Genomic DNA, 27,665 nt, shown 5'->3' with positions numbered 1-27,665 from the left:
TCTTCGTTCGCGAGCTCCCCGAGAAGGAGATGGCGGAGATGGCGCTTCGATCGGAGGAGAGGGAGGGAGCGGTGGCGGCGCCGCCGCCGTTTTTATTGGAGAAGCTCAAGAACTACGGACAGGATCATGTCTTCTCTCTCTGGGACCAGCTCTCTGCGGAGGAGCGTGATCTTCTCATCGAGGAGATCGAGGTTTGTTTTCTCGGAATTCGATCTTTATTCATCTTGATGCCTTACCTTGAATCCTTGTTTCTCGCGTTGTTTGATTTTGATGAATGAAATTTTAGATTGTATCTACTCTGGAATTGTTTATCATAAGTGTCTGTGATGCTACCGATTTGGTTTAGGTTTTGATCTTAAGAGTAGCGGCACTTTTAGGTTGTTTTTTGGAATTCAAACTTTATCGATTTTGATTGTTCGACATGAGTTCTTTTATCTACTGACTGTGTTTACTTTTGATGAATAGCTTATAAGTATATGAGATGTCAGCGAATTTGTCTAGGTTTTGATATTGAGATTCGTTGTTGTTTTTTGGTCCTATTTTTGGAATTCAATCTTTATCCATCTTAATCTTTCTCCATGAATTCTTGTTTCTTGCTTTGATGCACTTGATTTTGATGAATTATTTCTTGCATCGACTTGAGGAATTTCTTATCAGTGTATGAGATGTCAATAAATTTGTTGAAGCACTTATCTTAAGATTATTTATGGTTTTGGCTTTTTTGTTGGAATTCAATCTTTATCCAGTTTGATCTTTTGCCATGAATTCTTGTCTTTTACTTTGGTGCGTTTGACTTCATCAAATTTTCTTTTGTATCTACTTGATGAGTTTCTTATAAATTTATAAGATGTTTGGAGAATATGTTCATGTTCTACTAATTGGTTTGATTTTTTGCATCACAGAGCCTGGATCTTCCGAGGATTGATCGGATCATCAAGTGTTCTCTTGAGTCTAAAGGTGAAATTTATCTGTGAATTTAAACGGGGTTTGAGCCATTTGTAATGAATTTTTCTTCTTTAACCTTTTCCATAAATTTTTTAAATTTGTTAAACTTATAGGGCTTCCAGTGCCAACATTTGAGCCCGTACCAGAGACAAGTGTGTCAACAGTGGAAGACAGAACACCTGATGAAAGAGAGAGGCTTTGGAAGAAGGGATTAAAGGCCATCTCCCAAGGGAAATTAGCGGTTGTACTTCTTTCTGGTGGTCAGGTTTGTTATGTCATATGTGCATGTATTTAGTTTTTAATGTAGTCTTTCTTGAAGTTACAACAGGAGTTACACTTGCATGCCAGCAAATTAGGACAAATGGTTTTTCTAGGATATCATATTGTATTTGTTATTTCTGCATAAACACTATGTGGAGCCTGTGTGCACGCATAGGACCTTTTGAAGATTTTATGTTTTTTTTCCCTTTGGGACTATGCATTTTATCATTTTATTAATACATTTGTCAAACTCATTATCTAATCATTTTATTAATACCTTTTGAAGATTTTATGTTTTTTTCCCTTTGGGACTATGCATTTTATCATTTTATTAATACATTTGTCAATCTCATTGTCTATCATTCTTTTGTCATAAGTGGAAAACTTAGGTGTTGAGTCTGATTGGACATAATTGTTTTGCTATAAACATCGAGCTACAAATCAAATGCCCACTTTAAAATAACTTACAACCCAAATTTGCTAGCAAGAGAAGGAAATAAATTAATCAATTTCATTGCATTAAAGCTTTTATGAAAGTCTAATATGTGGTGGTTGGTTTTGATAAAATCCCAAATATTTGAAGATATGAATAGAAGAAGAAATGATGTTTGAGGAAAACTGACAGAAGATATTATGATTTAAATTCATATATTGCAGCTGGCTACCAAGCTGCATCTAGAACTGCTTTAGAGGGGTAAATGCTAAATTAAAATATCTAAAATAGCAAAATTTCTGACATTGAGTCTGGAGAGTTGCAAAAGGAATATTTCTGGGATAAATAACGAGCATATGCTACCTAATGACTTCAGTCCATTCTCTGTCAAAATGTAACTCTCAAGTTGTTGACATATGGAGCATGGTGCTTTAAAGATCCGGTGCATATCAAATTAAATCTTTGCAAGAACTTGATTATATATATATATATATATATATATATTGCATTTGAAATATCTGAACCAATGGCATATGGATCCGGTGCATATCAAATTAAATCTTTGCAAGAACTTGATTATATATATATATTTTGCATTTGAAATATCTGAACCAATGGCATAATTAATCACCATCTGAAAACACTACTTAGATGCTTCAATGCAATAGTCACTGTTGGCTGTGCTTTTGCTTCGTATTTAATCATTTGTATTTTCCCACTCATTCAGCTTTTATATGGTAGTGCTCCGTTTGAATTTCAATAGGAGATTTATTGTTTTTGTTTCATATTCACAGGGAACTCGTCTTGGAAGTTCAGACCCCAAGGGATGTTTCAGTAAGTCCTTTCATATTTTGCATTATGTGTGCACTTAGGCTATCAGCACTATTTTTGTGGTGTCAATCTCATTTGAGGTAGACCGCATTATTATTATTATTATTATTATTATTATTATTATTATTATTATTATATTATATTTTTTTATTTAATTTCAATTATAATTTTTATTTACTTTTTGTGTTTTTGGGAGATTAACTAACCCATCCATGGTAGATACCCTTTGGACAACTAATGCCCCAGAAGGTGTCATGCACAACTTTTATCACCGAATCGGTGTGTTCTATGAGGCTTACAGACAACTAGCCATTTTCCATATCATAGTTCACCTTTTGATGGAGGGCATACATAGAAAATATAAACTTTGATTTCCTAAACACATGTGGGTAGAATTTCAAGGACTAAAACCTACGGTAAGGTTAAAAATTGCGGCTAAGGCTTATTTATAATCTTGAAAAAATCTCTGACAAATCTCATACAAAGATCACTCTAAAAAGAACAATGTATGTCAGTCTTGACTGATGATTAAGAAAGATCCTATATTTAGATCTTTTCATTCTTAAGTAGGTAAAATTTAGAAGGATCATGCTGCTAAATGGATAGGGTCTACGACTAAACTACTAAATGGGAAACAGTATCATTAGTAGTAATGCAAGGTACACCTAAAGAAATATTCATATGTAAAAAATCAACATATTTTGATTTTCATTTATTTGTCACATAATTTTAGATTCTGATTGACAGAAACAACAAAAATATAAAAGTGAATAAATGGCCTCCTGAATGGATCTAGTAGGAACAATACTGTGATTAATTCACTTATTATGTAATGTTTGGTATTTAGATCTTTGTATGGCTATCTCAAGAGTTACATAATTTATGTTTGTCTGATCTTACAATGTTTTGCATTGCAAACATGATTTGGTTGTGTTTAACTATCTTGATTCTACTCAGATATTGGGCTCCCTTCTGGGAAGTCCCTTTTTCAACTTCAAGCTGAACGAATTCTACGCATACAAAGCCTTGCATCTCAATCAATTGAAGGTAGTGTGTATATGGCCCTTGAGATCAAATGTGCTCTTTGAAGTCTTAAATTTTGGTTAATGCAGATTCTGCTAGGGTTGACCCAATTCATTGGTACATAATGACTAGCCCCTTTACTGACGAAGCTACTTGCAAGTATTTTGAAAGCCATAAATATTTTGGTTTGGAATCAAATCAAGTAAAAGATTCTTTCTCAATCTCTTCTGACAGAAAATTTGTTTTTCTCTTTTATGAAATCATACTTTCTTTATGCAGATCACCTTTTTCCAACAAGGTACACTTCCCTGTGTTTCTAAGGATGGCAAGTTTATTATGGAAACTCCATACAAGGTTTTCTTTTTCCTTTTCATCTAGGTAAAGATGGCATGAGATAGTAATTTATTAGTTCCACTTATTGTCAATAATTTTGCTCTAATGATTGGTAAGTTCAAGGCAGCATTATAGTGACTCCAGTGTATATGGAGCCTGTACCAAAGAAATTAACTTTCTTGTTACCTTCATATGGGTTTCTGTCTGTAAGAAATCGGCATAAAATAAGCTCGGATAATTACCTTCAATAAGATTTCATTAATTGGGAATCATTGTACAGTAAGGGAAGATCTGTTATTTGATATAAAATTCTATCTGCTGGAAATCAGAATAAAATAAGCTGAGATTTGTTACTTAATATAAGGTTCTGTATGTTGCAAATCAGAAACAATAAGCTTAGTTGGTCCTTGATATTGTCCCTTGGAAATTGAAATAAGGCCATCTTCTTGGGTAAGTTAATCAAATTTGTATAATATGTTGACGTAGATATCTAGTGTGTGAATTGTCAAAATTACTCATAAAGCTTTTCAATCGCGTACTATCTAACTTTTAGATTTCTTTGTTATATTGAAGCTGTAATATAGGAACAGGAGGCCGAAGACCCAAGTGTCTTACCAAAATATTTTCCATCTCTCTTCTTACCAAACTTGCAGGTTTCATTTCTTTTAGCTTGTGAACAATATGTCAGCATGGTGTTGCAAAAAGTATGCTTCTTGGATTGTAGAAGCAATTAAAGACCAGCGATTTAAATTTGGCCAAGCCACACTCTCAAGTGATCTTTGAGCGCTAGAATAAATCATACCCATTAGCATCATCTATTGCTATATTAGATTGGTTTGGACTTGCATTTCTCATGTCTGTTTTTGACTGCACTTCTAGTTTTGGTTTGGCTTACAATTCTAGTGTTCAATTGTGTGTTGGTCTGGGTTCTGCTTGCTGTGTAGGCACAAGTTCTTTCTTTCCTTTTTGAGGTATGTGGATCAAATTACTATTTACTAGTTGTTTTGTTGTTTCAGAGGGATGGATTCTTGTTGATCTTCCTGTTTGCTTTACAATTTTAAAATTACAATGGTGATACTGGTGTTAAATCATTGGATGCCCAAAGTGTTTCTTCCTATTCCAACTGTTTAATTTTAAGCCTTTTCAAGTCCATGTACGCTTGGATTGTGTTGTTGGAGCTAATAGGTATCTTTTTGGTTTAGGTTGAGGAATACTAGTCTGCCATCTATATCAATCAATGTGTGAACTAGTAAGAATTATCCTCGGGTGGGGTTTCAGTGTGTGTTTTCACATTTTGAGTGTATGTGGATCAAATTGGCTATTTACTTGTTGTTTTGTTGTTTCAGAGGGATGGATTCTTGTTGATCTTCCTGTTTGCTTTACAATTTTAAAATTACAATGGTGATACTGGTGTTTAAACTGGCTGGATGCCCAAAGTGTTTCTTCCTATTCCAACTGTTTAATTTTAAGCCTTTTCAAGTCCATGTACGCGTGGATTGTGTTGTTGGAGCTAATAGGTATCTTTTTAGTTTGGAGTTGAAGAGATACTAGTCTACCATCTTCTATATCAATGTGTGAACACAAGTAAGAATTATCTCGGTAGGGTTCAGTTTTTGTTTTTTTTAACATTTGAAGAAAGAATAAACTATCTCAGGACTTCATTATGTTGCTATTATTAATTTCAAATTCCAGGTTGCACTTTTGAGCTAATTGCCCATATGAAACCCACATGGTTAGTCTCAATCATTGCATTGGCTCCACTTATATTAATTTATTCGTCTTGCATCTCTTTTACTTCTGTTCTAATTTATGCCCAATCTCCCACCTCTTACACTTTTTTTTTAGCACAAAGTTATTTGTGGTTGAATTTTATCCCCACTTTTCAATTAATATTTGTTTCATTTTTTAACATTTATAATTACCATCTTTTTTCAGGTAGCAAAAGCTCCTGATGGAAATGGAGGACTCTATTCTGGTAGATCTTTTAGATTGTTTATTCACAAATCTCTTGTTTGTTTCACTAACATAATTTGATTGCAAGTTTTGTTAATTTCCTAGTTATTTTTCAGCTTTAAAATCTTCAAAACTCCTGGAAGATATGGCGATGAGAGGTGTGGAATATGTGGACTGTTATGGAGTTGATAATGTCTTGGTAAAAGATTCAATTGGTGAAAGTTTTTGTTGCATGCTTCCCTTCTTTTTGCATGCTACCCTAATCTTCTGAGTGCAGGTTCGTGTTGCAGACCCAACTTTCTTAGGGTACTTTATAGACAAAGGTGTTGCTGCAGCAGCAAAAGTTGTTCGCAAGGTGAACAATTAATTTGAAAAGGTTACATTTTAGAGTATGCCTTCATAAAATTTACCCATAGGATGGAATAGAAACTTTTCCTTTAAGGTTATTTTATTATTAGGTCCTAATTTATAAAGCTGGGCTTCCTTGTTCTTACAATAATTTTAGTGTGTGCATACAGACACAGTTTTATAGATTTCATTTTTTAATTTGTATTGATCAGTGATTACGAAAATTTGTACTGTTACAAAAGAAATATGCATTCCTATATTTTAGCATAATTACATATATCTGTGTCTGTGTGTATCCATATAGATTTTATTTTGTTAGTTTGTATTAAACATTGATTACAAAAATTACTTATTTATCGTGACAAGAAAAATACTGCCTTCCTAAATTATTAGCATAGGCTATATGCATCTCCAAATACAACACGAAATAGAAGACTACCATGGCAAGAATGTAAACTACAATAGGTCGTAAAAGGTGATGAACTGTATGAAGACAAAAATATCCAAGTTTGGAGTACCTGTACCATGCAATTATGGCCTTGGGTATGATAGACAAGCTATTATTTTGTGTGTAAAGTCATACCCTAGCCACCTTGATCTTAATCATAGAGGAGAGTAATAAACTTTAATTTTTTCATCCATCGAAAAGAACTGTCCACCACCATGCATAACATATCTACAGACAATGGATGTCTTTACTATAATTGTTCATTTTTCTTGGCGTTCCTTTCATGCCATCTCTCATTTTGACTGTGATGACAAGCATGGTTTTGGGCTTACTGTAATAGTTATATTTTTAGCGTCCAACTGTCAGGTTGATGAAAAGGTTAAAGTAGAATCTTGGCTTGCTTGTTATTGTTGCTACTATAGCTGGATTTTAGCTATCTTCCCTACCAATGTTTGTTTAAGTTAATTATTACTAATGAACTAGAAGAAATCATTATTTGTTAAATCTACCTTGTTGGTGTTGCTTCAAAAGCTATTATTTTAGAACCCAATATTTGTTAAAACCACTAATTAGAATGGAATCAGCTTTCCATATCTACCTTGAGATATAAATCTTGAGGTTGTAATTAACAATGAAGAAAACCTACAACCTCTGTAGTACCTGCTTACTGATTGCCATTTGGAAGATAACTGAGCTGTGGGGAATTTGGTACTTGAATATATTTCGATTGTTGATAATTGATATTTTTGTTTCCTAATATGCATAATATACAAACTTTCAGCATGCAAGTTTCACTCACAAGTAACTGCCTCATGATGTGATATTGTTTGCGTTACTCTATGTTGCTGTTCTATTTCCATCTTTTATAGATGCACATGTTGTGAATGCTCATTTTTTAGCTAAGCACTGTATTTGTGCTACATTAATCCAATTTTGTACCTGATTTCAGGCTTATCCACAAGAAAAGGTGGGGGCCTTTGTCCAGCGTGGCAAGGATGGACCCCTTATTGTGGTTGAGTACAGTGAAATGGATCCAGCAATGTCTTCTGAAATCAATCAGATAACTGGCAATCTCCGTTATTGTTGGAGCAATGTTAGTATTACTCACTGACCCTCCATTTTTATAAAGTTTCCCTCTAGCAGCTGAATTTGTGTTTTCCATGTTATCTATATTAAAATTTCAAATAATTGAGTTTTTTCTTTTAATTTATGTATGCTTAGAATAAACAGATTGATCTGGTTTTCAAGAAGTGGCTGTGCCTCTTATCCTCACTATAGAGAAATACTCCTGTCTCAAAAAATAAATAAATAAATAAAAAAAAGGGCGTGAGCAGATTGATTTGTCTGAAGGACTTGGAATTATCAATTAGATTGTCTAGTTATGAATCTGATTGGAAAAACCATTGCTGTGTTTTCAGTAACAAAATCAGGTGATGATCAATGGGATTGGAGAAGTAAGAAGTCATTTTTTAAAATTTGTGAGTTCATGCTCAGCCACATGGACCAAATAAATTGAGAATAAACATAAATGGCTGCTACATGAATCAAATAAACTGAGAATAATTTATAGAATGCTTTAGGGTTCTCATGATAAATGCTTAGTGTAGGGTTTGATTAATGTAGTGAATGATCTCTTGCTGTTGAATTCTCCTTATTTTGAATAGATTTAAGATCTAAAGTGCACCTTATTCCTTATATTGTTATCTACCTGAGCCATCTTCATGTATTTATTGAGATAGTCTTGAATCTGTTGAAGTTGAACACAGTGTGACTTTGCTGCCAGTTGATGTAAGCTATTTTAACACTCCTGACCTCGTCAAACCATTTAGTTAGAATGGAACTTTATGGTAGAAAAACTTATGAATTTTGCCTTGTATGAAATTTTTTATCTTGACAGGATCAACGATATTTGCATTTTGAATTTCAATTTAACTTTCTTCTAATTATATATCTTGCAACAATATCATGTTTGTCATTTTCTTTTTGTATTTTAGGTCTGTTTACATATGTTCACATTGGATTTTCTCAATCAAGTAGCAACTGGCCTTGAAAATGACGGCATGTTAGTAATCTTTCCCTTTTCCTCTGCCTAATTTCTCACATACTAAATCTGCAAGTTGATATTTTGGATCCTTGAGTGCATATTATTTATACAGAATCTATGTGTTAAATCCAATGTTTTGCAATGCAATCTGATGATAGTTCAGAGACTTTATAGCTGGACAACCTTGTTCAGAAGAACCAATTATTTTAACAAATGTGTATGGTCATTTCTTTTCGTCCTCCTCCTAATTATTCTTCCTCTTGTTTATGAAGAGTTCACTAAGCATGAGTTTGTTGTTTATACATGTGCTTTTTCCATCTGGAGGACATCAATTTTTATTTTTTTAAATATTTTTATTTTTATTTTTATTTTTATTTTTATTTTTATTTTTTGTTATGGTTAAATTTAATGTCTTGCATTTCCATTGGATGATATCTCATGGCCTCATCTAGGTAGACACCCAGGAAAAATGAATAAATATAATATGACTTATTTTCCTTTTTTTTTTTTTTTTTTTTTGGTGTGTGCGCCTACGAAGAGAGAGATTGGCAACATTATTTTCTAGTTTATATACACATTGAATGAAAATTTATTCATGTAAAGAACATCAATTTTAACTGAAAGAACATATTTGCTGTATTTTAATGGTTTGATAAGTCTAGGGATCAATTTTTCTCGTGCTAAAAAACAAAGTCAGTTGATTAAACAAATAAATTTAGTTTCCCTACTTACTTACTTTTTTGCATCGAGTTTTCATTGAAACTGCAAATTGATAATAAAATTATTTAGTTACTTATCTTCATATTGTATCACGTGAATGTTATTAAGTTGTAGACAAGATTGATATTTTCCCATCAAGTAATGAATTATTATGCATAACCTTGGTGTCAAATAGGTACCCAAATGAAGTACTATTAATGTTTAGCCTAAAGCCTAAAATTCTTTACTCGTGTTGCCTTATAAGTTTTTAGTTAGGCTCTATTTCTTGACATTCTGAGGTACCAAAATTGACTCCCTCAGGGTGATTGATTTATGTAAATAAGCATGCAACTATGTAACGCATGACCACTTGGTGCATCTCTCTGTTCATGTGTGAAGGCCTTTTTTTCAACTTGAAAATTTAGACTTTGTAGTATGATCTATTTTATTTGGATGGAATTAGCCAGTTCATGTGTGAAGAACTTTTTTTTCAACTTGAAAATTTAGATCTTGTAGTATAATCCAGGGCTCATGCTTTTTTAGTCATATAAGATTTTTTTTTCTATCTATTTGGGTCCTTTCTTGATTGTCTTGATTTTAATGAGATATTATTGTGTGAATTTCTTAAATCTGAATAATATGACATGAAGGACTTGGATTGTATGTGTGTTGCAGTTACCACCTTGCTGAGAAGAAAATTCCTTCTATTTATGGATCCACTGTGGGTTTAAAGCTTGAGCAGTTTATATTTGATGCATTTGCATATTCTCCATCAACAATACTTTTTGAGGTAGGTTGATGTTGCTTCTGTAAATAGTGGGATTTTTCAAGAACTTCTTCAACATGAGGTCACCCCATCAAAAATTTATCATTTAAATAAATTTAATAATTAATTTTAAAAAATTAATATTAAAAAACAACTATCATTAGGGTATGTTTTTTTTTAATGAATTTTAAAATGATCATTTTTTTGTTTTTATTTTATAAAAGGAATTTTTATTTATTTATTATTATTATTTTTTTGCTTTCAAAATGCACATTTGTTTAAATAAATGTTTTAGAAAACAAACTTTAAAAATAAAATCAAAAGATGTGTTAAAGAGTAGATAGACACATTTGCCTTAAAAATCAACCATAAATATCTGTTTTGCATAGGAATTTTTTAAGAAACAAACTATTATGTATAATATGTAGTATAATTTTTGATGAACACATGAACAAAGCAAAGTTAGAAATAAAATAAAGTTGAAATAACATAATAAAATTTATAACATAGAAAACTATAATAACCCAACTTGTTGTTAGTTATATTAGTTTATATAATCTCAATTTGCGTACTATTTATAAAGCTAAAACTTTATTAATTAAAACATAATAAATAATGCTATTATACTTATTATTTCAGGAACATAACCTGTAGTTTTAAAAATCATAGAATTTTTTTTTAAAATTTTGAATATTCTTTAAAAAGACCTTTGAAACTGTCCTTAGAAACTTATTGACAAATATGTTTTTAAAAATTTTCTCATTTTTAGAGGATAAAAATCACAAAATTAGACTTGATAAACAAACTTTAAATTTTAGATCTTAAAACAATCATTTTGATTTGTTTTAATTAAGCCAAAGTTTGTTCAACTTTGATAACCTGGTTTTTCATCTTTTTTTTTTTTTTTAAAAATGGTTTCATCCAAAACAGTGTAAAACTTTCAAAACTCAGGCAAACATAGTTTGGTTGTGGAATGACTTTTTATAACTTGGTTATTCTAAGCATAACCTAGAATAAAATTACTGTTCCTAATTAAAAAATTTAACTAAGAAAATATTGTTAAAATTAGTACTTTAATTTCATCTATCCTTATGTAGGTACGTATCTTTCATTTGTCCACAGTGATTTTGCCTTCCTATTGTGATTTAGAATTCCTGTGAAAGGATCTATATCTATAATTAGTTGACTTAATCGATTCTTGCGCTCCATTGAAGACTATTATAAAATTAGATGATTATAACAACTTGCTATTGGAAAAGTTTATAGAATAAAAAATTTGCTTTTTTACTTGGCAAGCAGGTTCGTTGATCTATATTGTTGAATGCGAACTAAGTATAATATCTGAGCCTAATTTAAACCCAAAAGCTTTGGTTGATAGTTTGAGAGACTTAAGCTATATACTTGCCAAATTAAGATCTATATTTACCAAATTAATTAATTTGGGACTATTAGTACTATTATACCCTATTAATATATGTTTGTCTATTTTAACTAGTCATGTTACTAACACATCAAACAAATCAAATTTTTATATCATGTTAGATGCAAACCAAAAACGGATGTGAGAGTATTAGTTACTCTATATCTCTCATGAAATTTGATACTCTCCTCATGATCTTAACACAATGTTTATTAGGCTTTATGGGTTTGAAATTTTATGGAAAGATCATCTATCCATACTCATTTTTATATCTATGGTATGAGAATATAAATATATATCTCACTATTAGCAACGGATGTGATAGTATTGGTTACTCTATATCTCATTAAATTTGATACTCTCCTCATGATCTTAACACAATGTTTATTAGGCTATATGGGTTTGAAATTCTTTGGAAAGATCATCTATCCATACTCATTTTTATATCTTTTGGTTGATAATATAAATATATATCTCAATATATGAATGTGAGTCTTAGGTTAACATGAAAGATTGTGTAATTATAGTTGACCAAGCTATTTCTTTTAAAAAATTTGCACTATCTTTGAAGGAGACTTAAAGTACATTTTGGCCAAAATTACAAGCTTTAAGATGCATGCAGTTGTAGCATTATGAAAATTCTTGCATGTCTCTTCATGCAAGTGGAGCATTTGAGAAAGAATTTCAGGTATCAACCCATTTGGAAATTTGGTGATATGATAGCACACTGGAATTGATCTTATATGATCCTGAGAAACCCAGTGTTCGACCCTGCATTGCTATCAACAACATTCTATTTGAAGACTAGTACTATGGAATTATTACTGATAGAGAGTAATGTGATCTTCCACCATAAAAGATGTTTATTCAATTATGCTTATATAGAGATGAGGGCAATGACATAATTGGTCATGCTGTTTCTTTTAAAAAATTTGCAATATATTTGAAGGATACTCGGTTCATTTTGATCAAGATTACAAGCTTTAAGATTATGAAAATTTTTCTTATCTACATTATGAAAATCTTCCATGGCTTTTCACGGAAGTAATAAACATTTGAGAAAGGCGTGTAGGAAATTAGTGAGCATAACTAATATGGACTATACATAGTGTTTGTTGTTATTAGTACATTTGGAAGTTCCATGATACTATCTTTTGAGAATGATTCTAATCTTACTGATACAACCTAGCATTTGACCTTACATTGCTATCAACTTATATGATTGTACACAGTGATGCAATCATTACACTAGTAATAGACGACAATTACGGCATATCATATTTCTTTTTAAAGATTTGCATTCTCTTTGAAAGAGACTCAAAACTTATTTTTACCAAAATTACAAACTTTAATACTTGTTATTTGATCAATTATTTCCCCAGTCATGTTCCTCCGACCTACATTATGAAAATTCTTCCATGGCTTTTCTGTACATTTGGAAGTTTGGTGATACCAACTTTTGACACTAGAATATTCTAAGACAACTTAGCGTTTGACCCTATATTGCTATCAACTTATATGAAGTTATGAACATTCTGTTTGAAGGCTAGCATTATGAGATGATTATTAATAGGGTGATCCGGTGATGCGATCTTGCTCCTGTGATAGAATATTTGAAAGGAACTCAAAGTTTATTTTGGCCAAAATTACAAGTTTTAAGATACTTGTTGTTCATAAATTATTTCATTTTCCTCTGATCTACATTAGAAAATTCTTCAATTGCTGGCTCTTCATGCAAGTGAAAAACATTTGAAAAAGGCATATATAACTAGTGAGCATAACTAACATGGGCTACATAATGTTTATTGTTATCATCACATTTGAAAATTTAGTGGTCCTATCTCTTAACATTGTAACTGATTCTATACAGTTCTAATATAATTTAGTGTTTGGTCCCTGCATAACTATCAAGCTATTATGAACATCCTGTTTGAAGACTAGCACTACAAAAGTATTGCTGACAGAGTGATGCAATCTTGTACTAATGATAGAAGATGTGTGTTTAGTAAATGCTTATAGAGATGACAATAGTGTTGTAATCACTCTAAGCAAAACCTCCAAACATGCTTACAGAGTTGGCCGTGTTGTTTCTTTTGAAGATTATAATAAGTGGTGGTGTTAAATGTAACAATTTGCTTTTAAAGATCATAACCAATGTTGAAGATTATAATAAGTGGTGGTGTTAAATGTAACAATTTGCTTTTAAAGATCATAACCAATGTTGTAAACACTCTACCCAAAACCTCCAAACATGGAAGATTCTGACTCAAATATAACAAGTTAGACAGACAGACAATTGGCTTGTTTCTTGCATCCACCTCATAGAACAATTGTTTGTTGGAATCTTCACATCAAACAAGTCAATGGTAAAAATCACGCTGATGTATATGTCCTTGAGAGATACATCAAAGTAGTATTTATAAAAATGTCAATCAATTGAATGGACAGTGGATATGTGCAAGAACAATATTGTGACACTTAGCATCCTACAAAGTTCAAGCTGATATATGGAGCCATGTAGCAGACCTTTGTTGAGGATAAAGCCTTCACAACCATTATCGTCAATGGCAAACTTTTGAGGTGGAATATCGAAAGCAAGATAGACCTCATTGTCCAATATGAAAATGCTAAGAAGATTGACAAAGTAATGTGAAGGCCGCAACTTGTTTTGAATCAAATTAACAGCTTTACCCTCAAATCTTGCTATATTTTTAAAATAAAAATAAGAAGTCTTGCCAATAAAGCAAAATAGGGCAGAATTATTGATAATTGAATCACGGATCACCAAAGCTTGACCTATAATTCAAGAGGTGTGTGATATGAAGTGATGATGGTAGATGCTGAAGAAGCTTATATGGTGTTGTAGAACACTGGGTTTTGGTGGTAATTCAGTAGCAGCTGGAAGTGGAGAGTTAGTTAAGTTTTTGAACGGCAGTTGAAGCTTGGATCAATGGCTGGTGGACAGGTGGCAAGCATCTAATGGTGGGGATGAAGTTAGTGTAATGAGATGTGTTGTAGGCCGTAGGATATTAAATAAGTCAAGGGACCCACCTTGAGATGTAATCTGGACTATTCTTTGGTCTAAATAAGCTCTGTAATAGCTCTTTGTAAGAACAGTTAGTTTTTTGAGAGATTAATGAAAGCTTTGAGTTCTTGAATCCATTTCCATTGTGAACTTCTTGTTTATACTGAAATCATCTCCATAACAGTGTGTCAACCTTTTCAATTCTCCTAACTACTTAAAAAAAGAACAAATTCGACATGACCCTTCTCTCTGACTGCTTAACCTCTTACTGATTGACTGACTGTCTTTTTTTTTTATCTGTGTCTAACATAAGTCTTTATGGGTCTAACATATATCCTTTGGCAAACATACAGATATCCTTTCATTAGGAGCACAACCAATTGTTGCACTGCCATCAATGCACCACAGTGCTAGTATAAGCAGCTTATGATTTTTAAGGAAGACAATGTAAGGTCAAAAGTTGGATTTAATTTGTCAAAACAATTTATACATAGGTTGCATTTCACCCTTGTTAAGTCACCTCCTGTATCAAGGCTTAGCATTACACTGCTCCTAACATTTTGCATTTGAAGATCATAACCAATGTTTCCTGATCTACACTATAAAAATTCTTCCTTGGCTTTGCATGCAAGTGAAGAGCATTAAGAAAAAGGTATCAATACATCGAAAGTTCTGTAATACTATCTCTTGATGCTGAAATGATTTTATATGGCTCTAATACAACTTAATATTTGACCCTACATTGCTATCAACTTATATGAACATCCTATTTGAAGACCAGTACTACAAGATTATTATTGATAAAGTGATGCGATTTTGCATTATTGATAGAGTGATGTGATCTTACATTAACAAAAGAAGATGTTTATTCAGTCATGCTTACAGAGATGACAACAATAATATAGTTTTTTTGCTATCTAGCTTGAGGGATGAGAAAATACTTTACCCATCTCTCTATTTGGGTGTGTCAACTTTATAGTGGGAAAGATGGTACTTTGGTTTTAAGATTATTTTTCATTGTTTCCCAACTAGATATCTCCGCTTTTTCTCACTATTTTTACCCCTTCTTGAAAGTGGTAAGACATCTTATATTTTATTTGGAGAAACAATTAGAATTGAAGGTTGAAGTGCATCCTTAATTTAGAACAAGAGTTTTCCTGTGTGATACTATATGAATCTCCGTAGTATAGCCTTACTTAACCATCAGAAGAAGATCACTTTAGATGGAGTTCCATCGGATACATTTGTCTTTGATGATGATGGTTTTGGAGTATTTTTCTTTGATATGGATGGACACACCTTTTATTAGCCTTCCTCAGGTGGCCTATTGTGAGCTTTGCCTTAGCTGCACACTCTTGTTCTAAAATATTAGAGTTGATGATCTTGTTTACTATTGTTTTGATGTTCCATTTTGAAGATGTTTTTAGCACATTACTAGAAAGCTAGTGTTTAATAAGAAGCATTCAAAAGGAGTGTCAATCATCTACCTTGATATGTAGTTAAAATCCAAAGACTGTTTTTGCTCAAACATGCTATAACGTTGTGATATTGAGAATCAAATGGTTACCTTCCAAAATTTGGAATATCAAGACAAGATATTGAACAACTAGTCTTGCATGGCTCAAGTATTGACCCTTTTGGTATGGTTCCATAAGATTCATACCAGTGTAATAACTTAAAGTCAAGAACGTTGGAAATGCCAAGTTTTGTGAAAATTAGACATGCTAGAAGAGATACTATTTATATCTAGGAACCAAATATATTATCCAACTGAATTAAACCAAAAGGCTAAAGTTGATCAAATGAGAGACCCAATCTTATATACTAAGATCTATATTTACATTTCTCAAAATAAATAAGATTTATTTTTATCAAATTAACAGATTTGGGACTTTTAATTACTCTAATGTGACCCCTTGATACATGTTAGTTTATTTTAACTTAGTCACAAACCAAACAAACCAAGCTCCTTTGATATTATATTAGATGTAAACCAAACTTACCGTCTTGGCCCAATTCAACCAAAAAACTTAAGCCAATAGAATGATAGACCCAAGCTTATATTCATATCTATATTGACCAAATTAAAAAATCGTAGACTATTAGGTACTCTATATTTGAACCCCTTTTACATGTAGAAGTACATCTTGGATTTGTCAATTATGTTATGGTCGAAATCCTACTCATGGTAACATAGTTGAATTGGGAGAAGCTGTAGGTAATATTGCGAGTCAATCAATTGTGGAATAGGGGACTCAACTAACATTAAGAACTTTTCATACAAGTGGTGTATGTATAAGCAGTACTGCCGAACATGTACGAGCTCCTTTCATTGACAAAATAAAATTCAATGAGGATTTGTGTCACGCCCCAAACCTAGTTGGGCACGTGGCAATCACCACGACAACAAGGAGTGGGTTCCACAACGGCCCCACCTCCGGGTCACCATAAGGCTCAACACAAACCTGCTCACACAAACTTACTAAAGGAATGAGACAATCTCAACAATAAAAACATAATAGGGTTCTCTTACACTAGGGACCCTAAATACAGAAAACATCAATAATTGTACAATCAGGGTTTACCAAATACAACCAGAGAATACAGAATACAAGAGCCACACAAATACATCAAGTTTAAGTATGTGACTGTCTTTTCTTTGAGTTTGAGTTGTTTTTGCTTCCTAAGAATACCTATTGTGCACCTAGGTATTTTCTTGCTTAAAACTAGTTATTTCTTGTTAAAATTATTTTTCGTGGAGGAAGGATGCAAGGATGGTTTTTGTGGTTTGGGGAGAATGGTTTTAATGGTAGGGTAATATTTTCCCAAACAACAAGAAATGAAGTTGAACAGCATGTTAAATGTTTAACAGCTAGCTATCAACTGTAGAGCAAGGTTTTCTCAAATCTTTAGTAAATACATTTTCAACTGGCAAATGCTTTTTGCAATGAGTTTGATCCTACATAAAAACACACAATTAACAACAATTATTTGGATAGTGGATCCATAGGGTCCGTTCCGTTTGATACGCATGATTTCAAGGGACATGACAAAACAACTTCTATTGTTATGTGTTTGATTTACAAATAGGGCCGAAGTACAACACAAACTGCCCAATCGGTACAGCATAACTTCTTAATTTTTTTATACCGCCAAAACCACGGTACAAAAATTTCGGCGAAGTACAGGACAACTATTGACAAAATTGTCCCTATTTAAAATTAAAATTTACACTACTCATTACAAAAGTGATAACATGATTTATTTATTTTATTTATTTATTTATTTATCTATTTAAAAATTTATTTATTTATTTATCTATCAATTTATTTATTTTTTAGGATTAAGATATTAATGAAAGTTTGTTTGTTTTGGATTAAATATTTTTAAAATTATATTAATTTTTTAATTTGTTGGTATGTTGTTAGGCATCCTAAAATTTGATAAGATTTTTATAAAATATTATTGTATATTTTTTTATTATAAAACAAATATAGAATAGTAAAAAGCTATTATTGTAATTTTTTATTTTGTGTTCCATACTTATGCAAACCAAACATTAATCAGCAAAAAAATTTGTACTGTTCGATGAAAATCAAACATAGAACAGCACAAGCACTTGTGTTGTACTCTAACTGCTTGTACTGTACTGCTTGTGCTATTCTCCTTAACGAATCAAACGGACTCATAGAGTTTACATGCCAACAACAAACTAACCTAAACAAAGGGGAAAGATAGATCACTCTACTGCTTGCCCAGCACAACCATATCCAACGTCGCAGTCTGAGAAAAAAAAAGAACAAGAGTGGTGAGTAACAGATGCTACCCAATGAGTGGTGACAGTATAGACATAATAGAGTAATAAAGCATTACAAAATAGTAATTTCCACAATAATAATAGCATATGTATAAGAAGTTCTAGGAATTTAATAGATTAACAGTTAAAACACCAATTTTTAACAAAAGTACATACAAGTAAATTTCAAGAAATTGAATACAATTCCAAATATAGCTGGCCTCAAACAATTCCCAAGCTAATCTGGCCGCGACTAGATATGGGACCACCAAGGTGTTTTTAAATTCAAAAAATTACATTCCTTGGTGTTGGTCATTGAGATCCCCGTATGGTGATCCTGGGTTTCTCACATAAAAAAAACCTTTGTCAATGGCTCTACACACCTCTTGACCAGGGTAAACTCAGGGTTAACCACGCCGCCTTCCATCAGGTTGAACCGTGGAACCCCCACTACAATGTCGGACGAAAGTTCGTAGTCACATGAAAATATTTTCAATCCCCAACTCAAGGAATCCATCATACCATGGTTAAATATGGAAATACACATCAAACCAAATTCCTCTTGCATGTAAATATATACGCATACCAACATGCTTCTTTCAAGATAAATACATATAAGTATTCTAGGTTTAACCATTCCAATAAATTCATTTTCGATATATATATCAAATGAAATGCAATTTATCCTCAGAAATATATTATAAAACATATAAATAAATGCTGCAATACTCTTGTTAAGTCTATGCAATCTCAAATTTAACTACTCACAGAACCAGTTGTCTTGCCTCGAGACGCGCTCACTGGTTAACAATTTCCTTCCCCTTGGAGGATGCTTCTCCACCTAGACACAAGTAGGGAATCCAAGAACCAATGAACACAAGAATGAAAAACTAAAATGCATGCCAATGCAATGTTACATGTCGAACATGCAACATTGGGGTTTTTAGGGCAAAACGACTTCATTTTGGACCCAAACGACCTCAAACTGGAGTAACACTAGTTCCAATGAATTCCAAATAAGAAGGGCTTTAATTTGGACCAAAGAAATACAAGAAAATGTTGAAAATTTTTGGTGCTGCAGTAAATCGGGATTGATATAGTAAAACCGGCCCTAAAACAATGGTTTTTCCCGATTTACATCATCTAACCAAGAAATTTCTTTACAATCATCCACAAAAAAAGAATAACAAGAACAATGGCTCCACTTTGAGTCTATAATCATCCACACAACATCTAAAATCAAAGATTTAGACATAGGTTTTTAAAGTAATAAAAATGGATGAAATACAAGAAAATATGGGATAAAATTTAGATCAAAGTTCTTACTGTATTCAAGAGTAAAAGAAGAAGAGATTTGGTGTTTTGATTTGCTGGTAATGGTTGCCGAAAAAAAATTCTAAGGTTGAGGCGTTCGGCCGAAAGAACGAAGAAAACGAAAGAAAAAGAGAAGGAAAAGAGCCAGGTTTGCTTTCTTTTGCTTTTTTTTAGATAAATGACCAATTTTCCCTCCTATTAGAGAATAAAGAAGGTCCAAAAGACTTAATTGCCCCCGATTTTTTGCCGGTTTTCATACAGAAGCTACTGTACGATCATGCAAGGATGCCACTAGTGCTAAATGACTATCTTACCCTTAATGCATGTACGAAATCTAAGGAGACCTGAGGTCTAAAATTAGGACAGGGTACAACAATTTGGTTCATCGCACATGTATCCATCATGGACATCTTGCTTTTTTATGCTCTATAGACTTGTATGTAACTCTTGAGGGTCGGGATATTATACATAATCTGAATATTCCGCCAAAAGGTTTGATTTTAGTTCAAAATGGTCAATATGTGGAATCAGAACAATTGATTGCCGAGATTCGTGCCGGAGCATTCACTTTAAATTTTAAAGAGAGGGTCCGAAAGCATATTTATTCTGAATCAGAGGGAGAAATGCACTGGAGTATCAATGTATACCATGCACCCGAATACCCATATGGTAATATTCATTTATTACCAAAAACAAGTCATTTATGGATATTAGCAGGAACGTCACGTAGATCCAGTATAGTGTCTTTTTCGCTCCACAAGGATCAAGATCAAATGAATGTTCATTATTTTTCATATGCCTACTTGATATGTGTATGTTTGTTTTTAGTTAGCCACTTTGCAAATAAACTAAAAAAATTAAGATCCTGATAATATTGTAGGACGCCGGACCTTTTATGTAATGTAACTCACTGGTGTGCTGCTACACTTGAGAACCAAGCTTGAATGAAAAAGAACCTCTCTCTTGATATTCCAAGCATTCAAAATGTAAAAGCATAACTAGATACAAAGCACCATCACATGACCCATGTGCAAAATAGTCAAAAGTTACAGACACTAACTCATAGGTTAAAAGACTAGATACCTGACACCATAACTGACAAATAAAAACAAACAACTTCTATTATTGACGTGCGAGTCCATGCAGCTATGCATGAACCTCAACCACTCTTTATTCAACTTGTTCTAGCATCTAAGCATCTTCTTACAAATACCACTTTAAATACAAACCCAACATAGTATATGGTTCTAATTTGACCCAAATATATATTTTGGACAAATTCATCTCTCTAACAATGAATACGTTATGGTTGTACCAATCACATCTTTGAGAAGTGTTAGGGCCTTGACAAACCTAAGGAAACTAATTAGGCAGTTGATGGTCCTTTTGGTATTTTTTTTGCCACTATATTGTCTACATCTACAAAGATGCTTAAGATTTCCTGCAAGAGCATTCATCTATAATCTCACACACAGTCCTACCACGTTGTTACTATGGTTTAGGCATCCACCTTTCATCCACCTTTTATGATCATAATGTTCTCCAAGCAAATCTTTGTTGATGAATACATGAGTTGCTTCCCATATGAGACACATACACCTTCTGTGTTCCTCTGATCCCCATTGCTATTAGTTTCATCTCTCTCTAGTGCTGTTGAGCGCAAGAATTGTTACCTTTTAGAGGTTGATCATGCTCTTATGTTTTAGATGAGTGTTCTAAATTCTTTTTCATTTGATGCTTTTCTGATTGTTTGCTATCTTGAAAATATACTAACCTACCAAAACAACCTTTTTTTCTTACTCCCAATGTTATTGTGTCTGTTTTATTTTGTCTCGTAGGTACTCACTCACCAAGATAAATTGTAATACTCAATTTAGCAAATTCATACTCTTGGGCTATTCTCTTACTGATAAGGGATACTATTGCTGTTGGAAATATAGTACCTAATCGGTTGTGTGATATAAGTGTAATGGGTTCATATATAGGAGACTTTTTAGTTAAGACCCCTAAGCCCATATAGAGCCCATATAAGACCCACTAGTACCAAAATATAAAATCTAACATGGTATCAGAGAAATATAGTGGGGCCCAATATATATTAAAAAAAAAAGACATTTGAGACACAAGTGGTGTACAAGTCTATGTGAGTAGGACCTCTAAGACACAAGTAGTGTACAAGTCCATGTGTGTAGGATCTCTGAGACACAAAGTAGTGTACAAGTCCATGTGTGTAGGACCTCTAAGACACAAAGTAGTGTATAAGTCCTAGTAAAAACAGACCTCGGGTGTATAAGTCTGAGCAAGTTCAAACTGGGAAAAAAATGACCCAGTTGAACTTGAGGGAGGGTGTTAGAAATATAGTACTACATCGGTTGTGTGATATAAGTGTAATGGGTTCATATATAGGTATAGGGGTTGAGCCACTAAGTCTTGAGACTTTTTGGTGTAAGACCCCTAAACCCATATAAAGCCCATATAAAACCCACTAGTACCAAAATATAAAATCTAACAATTGCTATTATTTCAGTGATGTACCCATCCATTCATATTTGGATGATGTTACCTATTTAAAAGATTATCTCCTATTTTTATGAGGGCTCTTCATATTCTCATCATCCTACTATTTGGTCAGCTTTTGTTGGGTGTGGTTCATAACCAAGATCAGCAGGCTGCAATGCCAGGCTCTGAGTGCCTTAGCACCAAATTAAGCTTAGGATAAGCATTGCGGCATTGGGCTTTGGATTGATGATCACGCCACTGATCAGGTTAGCCGACAATGTAGGGATGGATGTTTTTGTTAAAAAATTAAAGAGGGTTTTTAGGGTTTTTTTCAGTTTCTTCATATCTAAGGAAAGTAGGCAGTGTTCATGGAGGGTTGGCGTTGGAATTAAAGTAGTGAGGTTGATTAGTGGAAGAGAGCCTTTTAGGGTTTGCTTTAAGCTCAATTGAAGTCTTTTCTGGCCATCATCTCCAGTTCAACGTAGGAAAATAAGTTGTCTTTACCTTGGTTGAGAGTAGTTGATTACTTGTTCTTGTTCTTGCAATCAAAGATATATTTTCTGGATTTCCTCCTTGTATTTCAAAATCTCAAGTTTGGGCATTTGCTTGAGTTTTAGAACATTGTAATTTTAGTTGAATTAGTGGAATGTTTGTTTGCAAAGCCCTGTGACTTTTCCCATCATTTTTGGAGGGTTTTCCACATAAATCTCACTATGCTGATCTGCTTGTTGTGATTTGGTTGATATATGCTTGATTTCTTAGATTGCTTTTCATATTTCTGTGGAGAAAATACTTGCCATTGCCAGAGTTGGTTTATAAGTTTAGTATTGTTTATTAGCAGTGAGTTTGGTTCAAATTTGTGCAATTATTCTATTTTTGTAATTCTAGTTAAAAGTATACCTCTTGTGCATAGATCCTGTCATCTTCAGCATCCCCTTTTTTATCCTCTTTTTTCTTGGATCTTACCAAACCGTTAAGGTCTACACTCAGCTTTGCATGTCAACTCTCTCATCCCTTTCGTCAGTGCCATCTGGTGATTTTGATCTATCAATTGTTTTCCAAAAGGGTATATGATCTTGTACATCTCATCTTATAGCTGATTTTGTTTCCTATGACAAGATGGGCTTTTTCTTTAGTGGTTTGTCTTGTCCCTAGCTTTTGTTTCTATTCCCAGGACATAAGAAGGAACATTTCGCCAACCGAAGTTGCTTGTGTGTAGTCACTATGAAATATCCTTTGGATGTTTCTATTGTAGATATAAAACTTGTCTTGTAGCTAAATATTTAATTAAAACTTATGGATGGATTACTTTGAGATTTTTCCTAGTTGTCCATTTGAGAATTCTATTCAAGTTTTGTTTTTGTTGCCATAAACAAAGGTTGCCAAATGTATCAACTTGATGTCAAAAATGCTATTATATATGGTGTTCTTACGGAAGATATGCATGCACATGGAGAAACTATTTGTTAGATTTTATATTTTGTATTAATGGGTCATATATAGGTGGTGCTATATAAGCTTAGGGGTCTTACACCAAAAAGTCTCACGACTTAATGGTTTAACCCCTATACCTATATATAAACCCATTACACTTCTATCACACAATTGATGTGGTATATGGGAGCTCGTGCCTCGCCCTGCTGATGCCAGCGTCGTCACTTGCTGATGAGTTTTCTCTGCCAAGCACAAAGCCGATGGTACAGTTGATCACTACAAAGCCTGGTTGGTGGCTTGTGTTTTACTTAGACTTGTGGTGTCGATTATGTTGAGATTTTTTCACCGGTTGCTCGTATGAATTCCATTCCTATCCTACTGTCGGTAGCTATGAATCGATCATGGGTACTCTGTCAACTCGATGTAAAGAATGTCTTTTTCTATGGAGACTTATTTGAGACAGTGTTTATGGAGCAACCTCCCGGGTATGTTGCTCAGGGGAAGAATCTAGTTTACCAGCTTAAAGGGATCTATGGTATGAAACAGAGTCCTCGTGCATGGTTTGAAAAGTTTAGTGTAATTACAGTTGCAGATGGTTTTCGTAGGTGTAATATGGATCATTCTGTGTTCTATAAAAACATTTCATCTGGATGTGTTGTACTTGCGGTATATGTCAATGGCATCTTGTTGATTAGTAGCGATCGTCAAGGCATTCAGAGAACTAAGGAGCATTTAATGAAGCATTTCGTTTCACGAGACATTGGACGACCAAGATACTTCTTTGGTATTGAGTTTGCACATGCCAGAGGAAAATGACGTTCTCACAAAGGAAGTATGTGTTGGACTTACTTGAGGAGGCTGGTTTATTAGGTTGTAAACCAGAGAATACACTTATTGAGCAATTACAACCCTTATGGGAGACATCTTCATTATCTCTCAAAGATCCGGCTCAATACAGACTTTTGATTGGCCAGCTCATTTATCTAATAGTTACTCATCTTGATATATTTTACGTTGTGGACTCCTGAGTTAGTTTATGCATGAGTTACGAGAAGTTCACTGGCAGGGTACTTTGAGGGTTCTTGCATATGTTAAAGGAGTTCCCGACAAAGGTCTTCTCTACAAAAATCATGGTCATTTTGACATTGCAGTCTATTCTGACACGGGTTATGCTGGCGATAAAGGAGACAGAAAGTCTTCGTAGGGTTTCTGTACGTATGTTGGTGGAAACTTAGTTATTTGGCGAAGTAAGAAGCAGAATGTGGTTTCAAGATCGATTGCCAAAGCAGAGTACAGGTCAATGGCACAGACAGCTTGTGAGATTGTTTTGGTGCAATCTCTTCTATCTGAGTTAGGATTCCCCATCATGATACCTATGCAGATGTTGTGTGATAATCAGGCCACCATCTTCATCGCAAACAATCCAACATTCCATGAGCGCACCAAGCATGTTGAGGCTGATTGTCAATTTGTTCGTGATATAGTATTGAAGGGAGTCATCTCTACGCCACCCAGTCGTCCGAGCAACTGGTGGATATCTTCACCAAGGGTTTAAATGTTAAAGTCTTTAGTGATCTATGTAACAAGCTGGGCGTGTTCGATATATATGCTCTAGCTTGAGGGGGAATGTTAGAGTTTAGATTGGTTAATGGGCTATACTAGGCCCATACCAAAAAAGCCAAATATTTCTTTGTATATACCCTTGTACTCTTTTCTAAATTGATATACAAACTATTTTTTCTATCTTCACACTATTCAAGTTTGTTAATAGGCGAAGAAAGTATGCAAATTAAAAAAGACAATTTGTAGCCTCAAACAAACTCCGCCAGGTTAATTAGTTTGAGAAGTTTAGTCATGTTATGGCAGAACTTGGTTTCATTTGGCATTTGAGGTAATACGTCAAGCTCAAGAAGTACTTTGTCCCAAATAATATAGGTCAATTTCGTTATTTCTTATGAATTAAATTTGTTGATAGCAAACAAAGAATATTTTTGTTGTGAGAGCTTGTCCGTATTTGCTTAATGGACTTGGTTTAAATTTTCTCACCAAAATAAATTCAGAGAAATTCAAACCACCAAAACCCAAACCCAAGTTATTCTACCTCCAATCTAGAAGGGTTCCAGCTACACAGCTATCATCAAGAGATTGCTCGCACTGATTTGTTAAAGTTTTGACAAGTATCAAGAATATTATTTCCAAATGCCAAAAACTTTCACTGACATTTATTGATCTATATCAGGTATCTCGAGAAGAAGAATTTGCACCTGTTAAGAATGCTAATGGTGCTAGTCACGACACTCCTGATAGCAGTTGTCTGATGCTTCTCCGCCTGCATGCTAATTGGGTGATTGCTGCGGGTGGCTCTCTAACACATTCAGTGCCACTAGATTTAACTGGTAATCTTTTATCTTGTGGCTCCCTTTTCTTAGTTTTCTTCTCTCTTACTAGATTATGTATGTTTTCCTAGAAACTTGGATTAGAACTTGTTTATCTTTGTGGATTAGTTTTGAAAATGGAAAAACTGAACAAATCGCAGTTGTATCTTTCTGATGGTTGTTCTGGTTCTAGGTGTGGAAATCTCACCACTTCATTCTTATGCTGGGGAGAACCTTGAATCAATATGCAGAGGAAAAACATTTCACGCACCAAGCGAAACTACATTTTAGTTGGGTAGTCACTGTTGTAAATTTTCAAGACATTCATCCTTGCAAATAAATTCGAAAATTATCCTGGACAGAGTCATTCATCCCTCCATATTACTTGTGCAAGTTTGCTCCTGTGATCTATTTGAGTTGATCAAATAATGCACATGAGATGATCACTATACCTTTACCTAATGACTTTGCTCTAATCTTTTTGTTTTTTTCAGAAATATTTCAACCAGAATTTCGCATCCATACATTCATTCCCAGAAGATTATTGATCAGGTCAATATGATTCCTAGTGATAATTGTACTCTTGAAATCAGGACTCTCAGCCTGTTGTTGTCTGACTGATGGGTTTCATTATGAGTAACATCATTGATGCCATTTGTATGCCTTCTTAACATCATAACCTATCTAGGAATGGGGGCGGGGCGGGGCGGGGAATGGGATCCCCGCCCCATCCCCGCTCTCCACGGGCGAGGGATTCCTCGGTTAAAGATTCTCCACGGGGAAAAATCCTCCCCGCTCACTCCCGCATGGGGATCCCACTCACGGGAATCCCCCGCCCTGCCCAAAACATTAATATAAAAAAATTTTTATAAATAACTATAATATTTCTAATACGTTTATGTTACTACATGCTAAAAGATGTTATATACAATTGAAAATAAAAAATATAATGTATGATGAAAAAATAAAAAATCTAGATAAATGGATATTTGAATAAAAAAATATAATGCTTATATTATAATCTAGACAAATTACAATTACCTAATTATCCAATTCATTTAAATTAAATAAATATTTAGTTTTTATGAATATTAGAAATTTGAAAATTAGAAGTTTGAATTTTAATTTTGTAGATATATTATATAATAATTTTATTAAATAAATATGTTTTAATGAAATATATAAATTTAAATAGTTAATAAATTGTATGAAATAATTGTGAGTTCCATAATAATAACTAAAAATATTAACAAATAAATATTTATTGATTATATATATATATATATATATGTTAATGTTGAAATAATCTTTAATAAATATATTAAAAATATATAATATATTTTTTTGGGGATTCCCCACGGGGTTCCTCGCGGGGAGTGGGGCGGGGATCCCCGTGGGGCGGGGAGACCAATCCCCGCCCCGCCCCGCCCCACTAGGCGGGGAGGAATTTTTCCCCGCTCCCCGCCCCGCGGGGGATGTTTCGGGGAATCCCCGCCCCGTCGGGGCGGGGCCCCGCGGGGAACGGGGATTCCCCGCCCCACCCCCATTCCTAAACCTATCATAACTTGCATGTATGCATTCATAAGGGTTTGGCAACTCCTTTTTCACCTGATCTTATTGCTGAATAAACCATACAAACCAGTGCAGGCTTGTGGAAGAATATCCGCTACACCCTATTTATATTGGTAATCTCTCTCAGTTTGCTGTCAGTTTCAACT

General features: G+C 33.6%; 1 protein-coding gene and 1 long non-coding RNA gene across 3 annotated transcripts; one reads left to right on the top strand and one right to left on the bottom strand.

Annotated features, from left to right (window-relative positions):
• Window positions 1–26,568, top strand: LOC120263302 (UDP-N-acetylglucosamine diphosphorylase 2-like). 2 transcript variants are annotated; one of them, XM_039271171.1, is made up of 16 exons: window positions 1–191; window positions 903–957; window positions 1,059–1,210; window positions 2,434–2,473; window positions 3,428–3,517; window positions 3,583–3,695; window positions 3,773–3,847; window positions 5,762–5,801; window positions 5,896–5,978; window positions 6,057–6,134; window positions 7,525–7,668; window positions 8,570–8,637; window positions 9,994–10,108; window positions 25,812–25,968; window positions 26,141–26,242; window positions 26,442–26,568. In XM_039271171.1, the coding sequence occupies exons 1-15, from the start codon at window positions 30–32 to the stop codon at window positions 26,236–26,238; spliced, it is 1,470 nt and encodes a 489-aa protein (XP_039127105.1). In that variant the 5' UTR covers window positions 1–29; the 3' UTR covers window positions 26,239–26,242; window positions 26,442–26,568. The 2 variants fall into 2 exon arrangements, with proteins under 2 accessions (XP_039127105.1, XP_039127104.1); XM_039271170.1 differs by lacking the exon at window positions 26,442–26,568 and having other exon boundaries at window positions 26,141–26,433.
• On the bottom strand, window positions 26,432–27,665 carry LOC120263303. The gene is made up of 2 exons (XR_005537039.1): window positions 27,503–27,665; window positions 26,432–26,627 (listed from the first exon to the last, which is right to left on the bottom strand). It is a non-coding gene; the product is annotated as an uncharacterized LOC120263303 (long non-coding RNA).

The sequence above is a fragment of the Dioscorea cayenensis genome, chromosome 6 (assembly GCF_009730915.1).
Source record: "Dioscorea cayenensis subsp. rotundata cultivar TDr96_F1 chromosome 6, TDr96_F1_v2_PseudoChromosome.rev07_lg8_w22 25.fasta, whole genome shotgun sequence".
Taxonomy (NCBI): domain Eukaryota; kingdom Viridiplantae; phylum Streptophyta; class Magnoliopsida; order Dioscoreales; family Dioscoreaceae; genus Dioscorea; species Dioscorea cayenensis.
This window is presented reverse-complemented; position numbering and strand designations above follow the sequence as displayed.

Excerpts from the sequence above, each read along its gene's own strand:
- LOC120263302 (XM_039271171.1), top strand. The coding sequence starts at position 30 with ATGGCGGAGATGGCGCTTCGATCGGAGGAGAGGGAGGGAGCGGTGGCG. Across the intron at positions 7,669-8,569 it reads TCCGTTATTGTTGGAGCAAT|GTCTGTTTACATATGTTCAC; the intron begins GTTAGTATTACT and ends TTTGTATTTTAG. Across the intron at positions 10,109-25,811 it reads CATCAACAATACTTTTTGAG|GTATCTCGAGAAGAAGAATT; the intron begins GTAGGTTGATGT and ends GATCTATATCAG.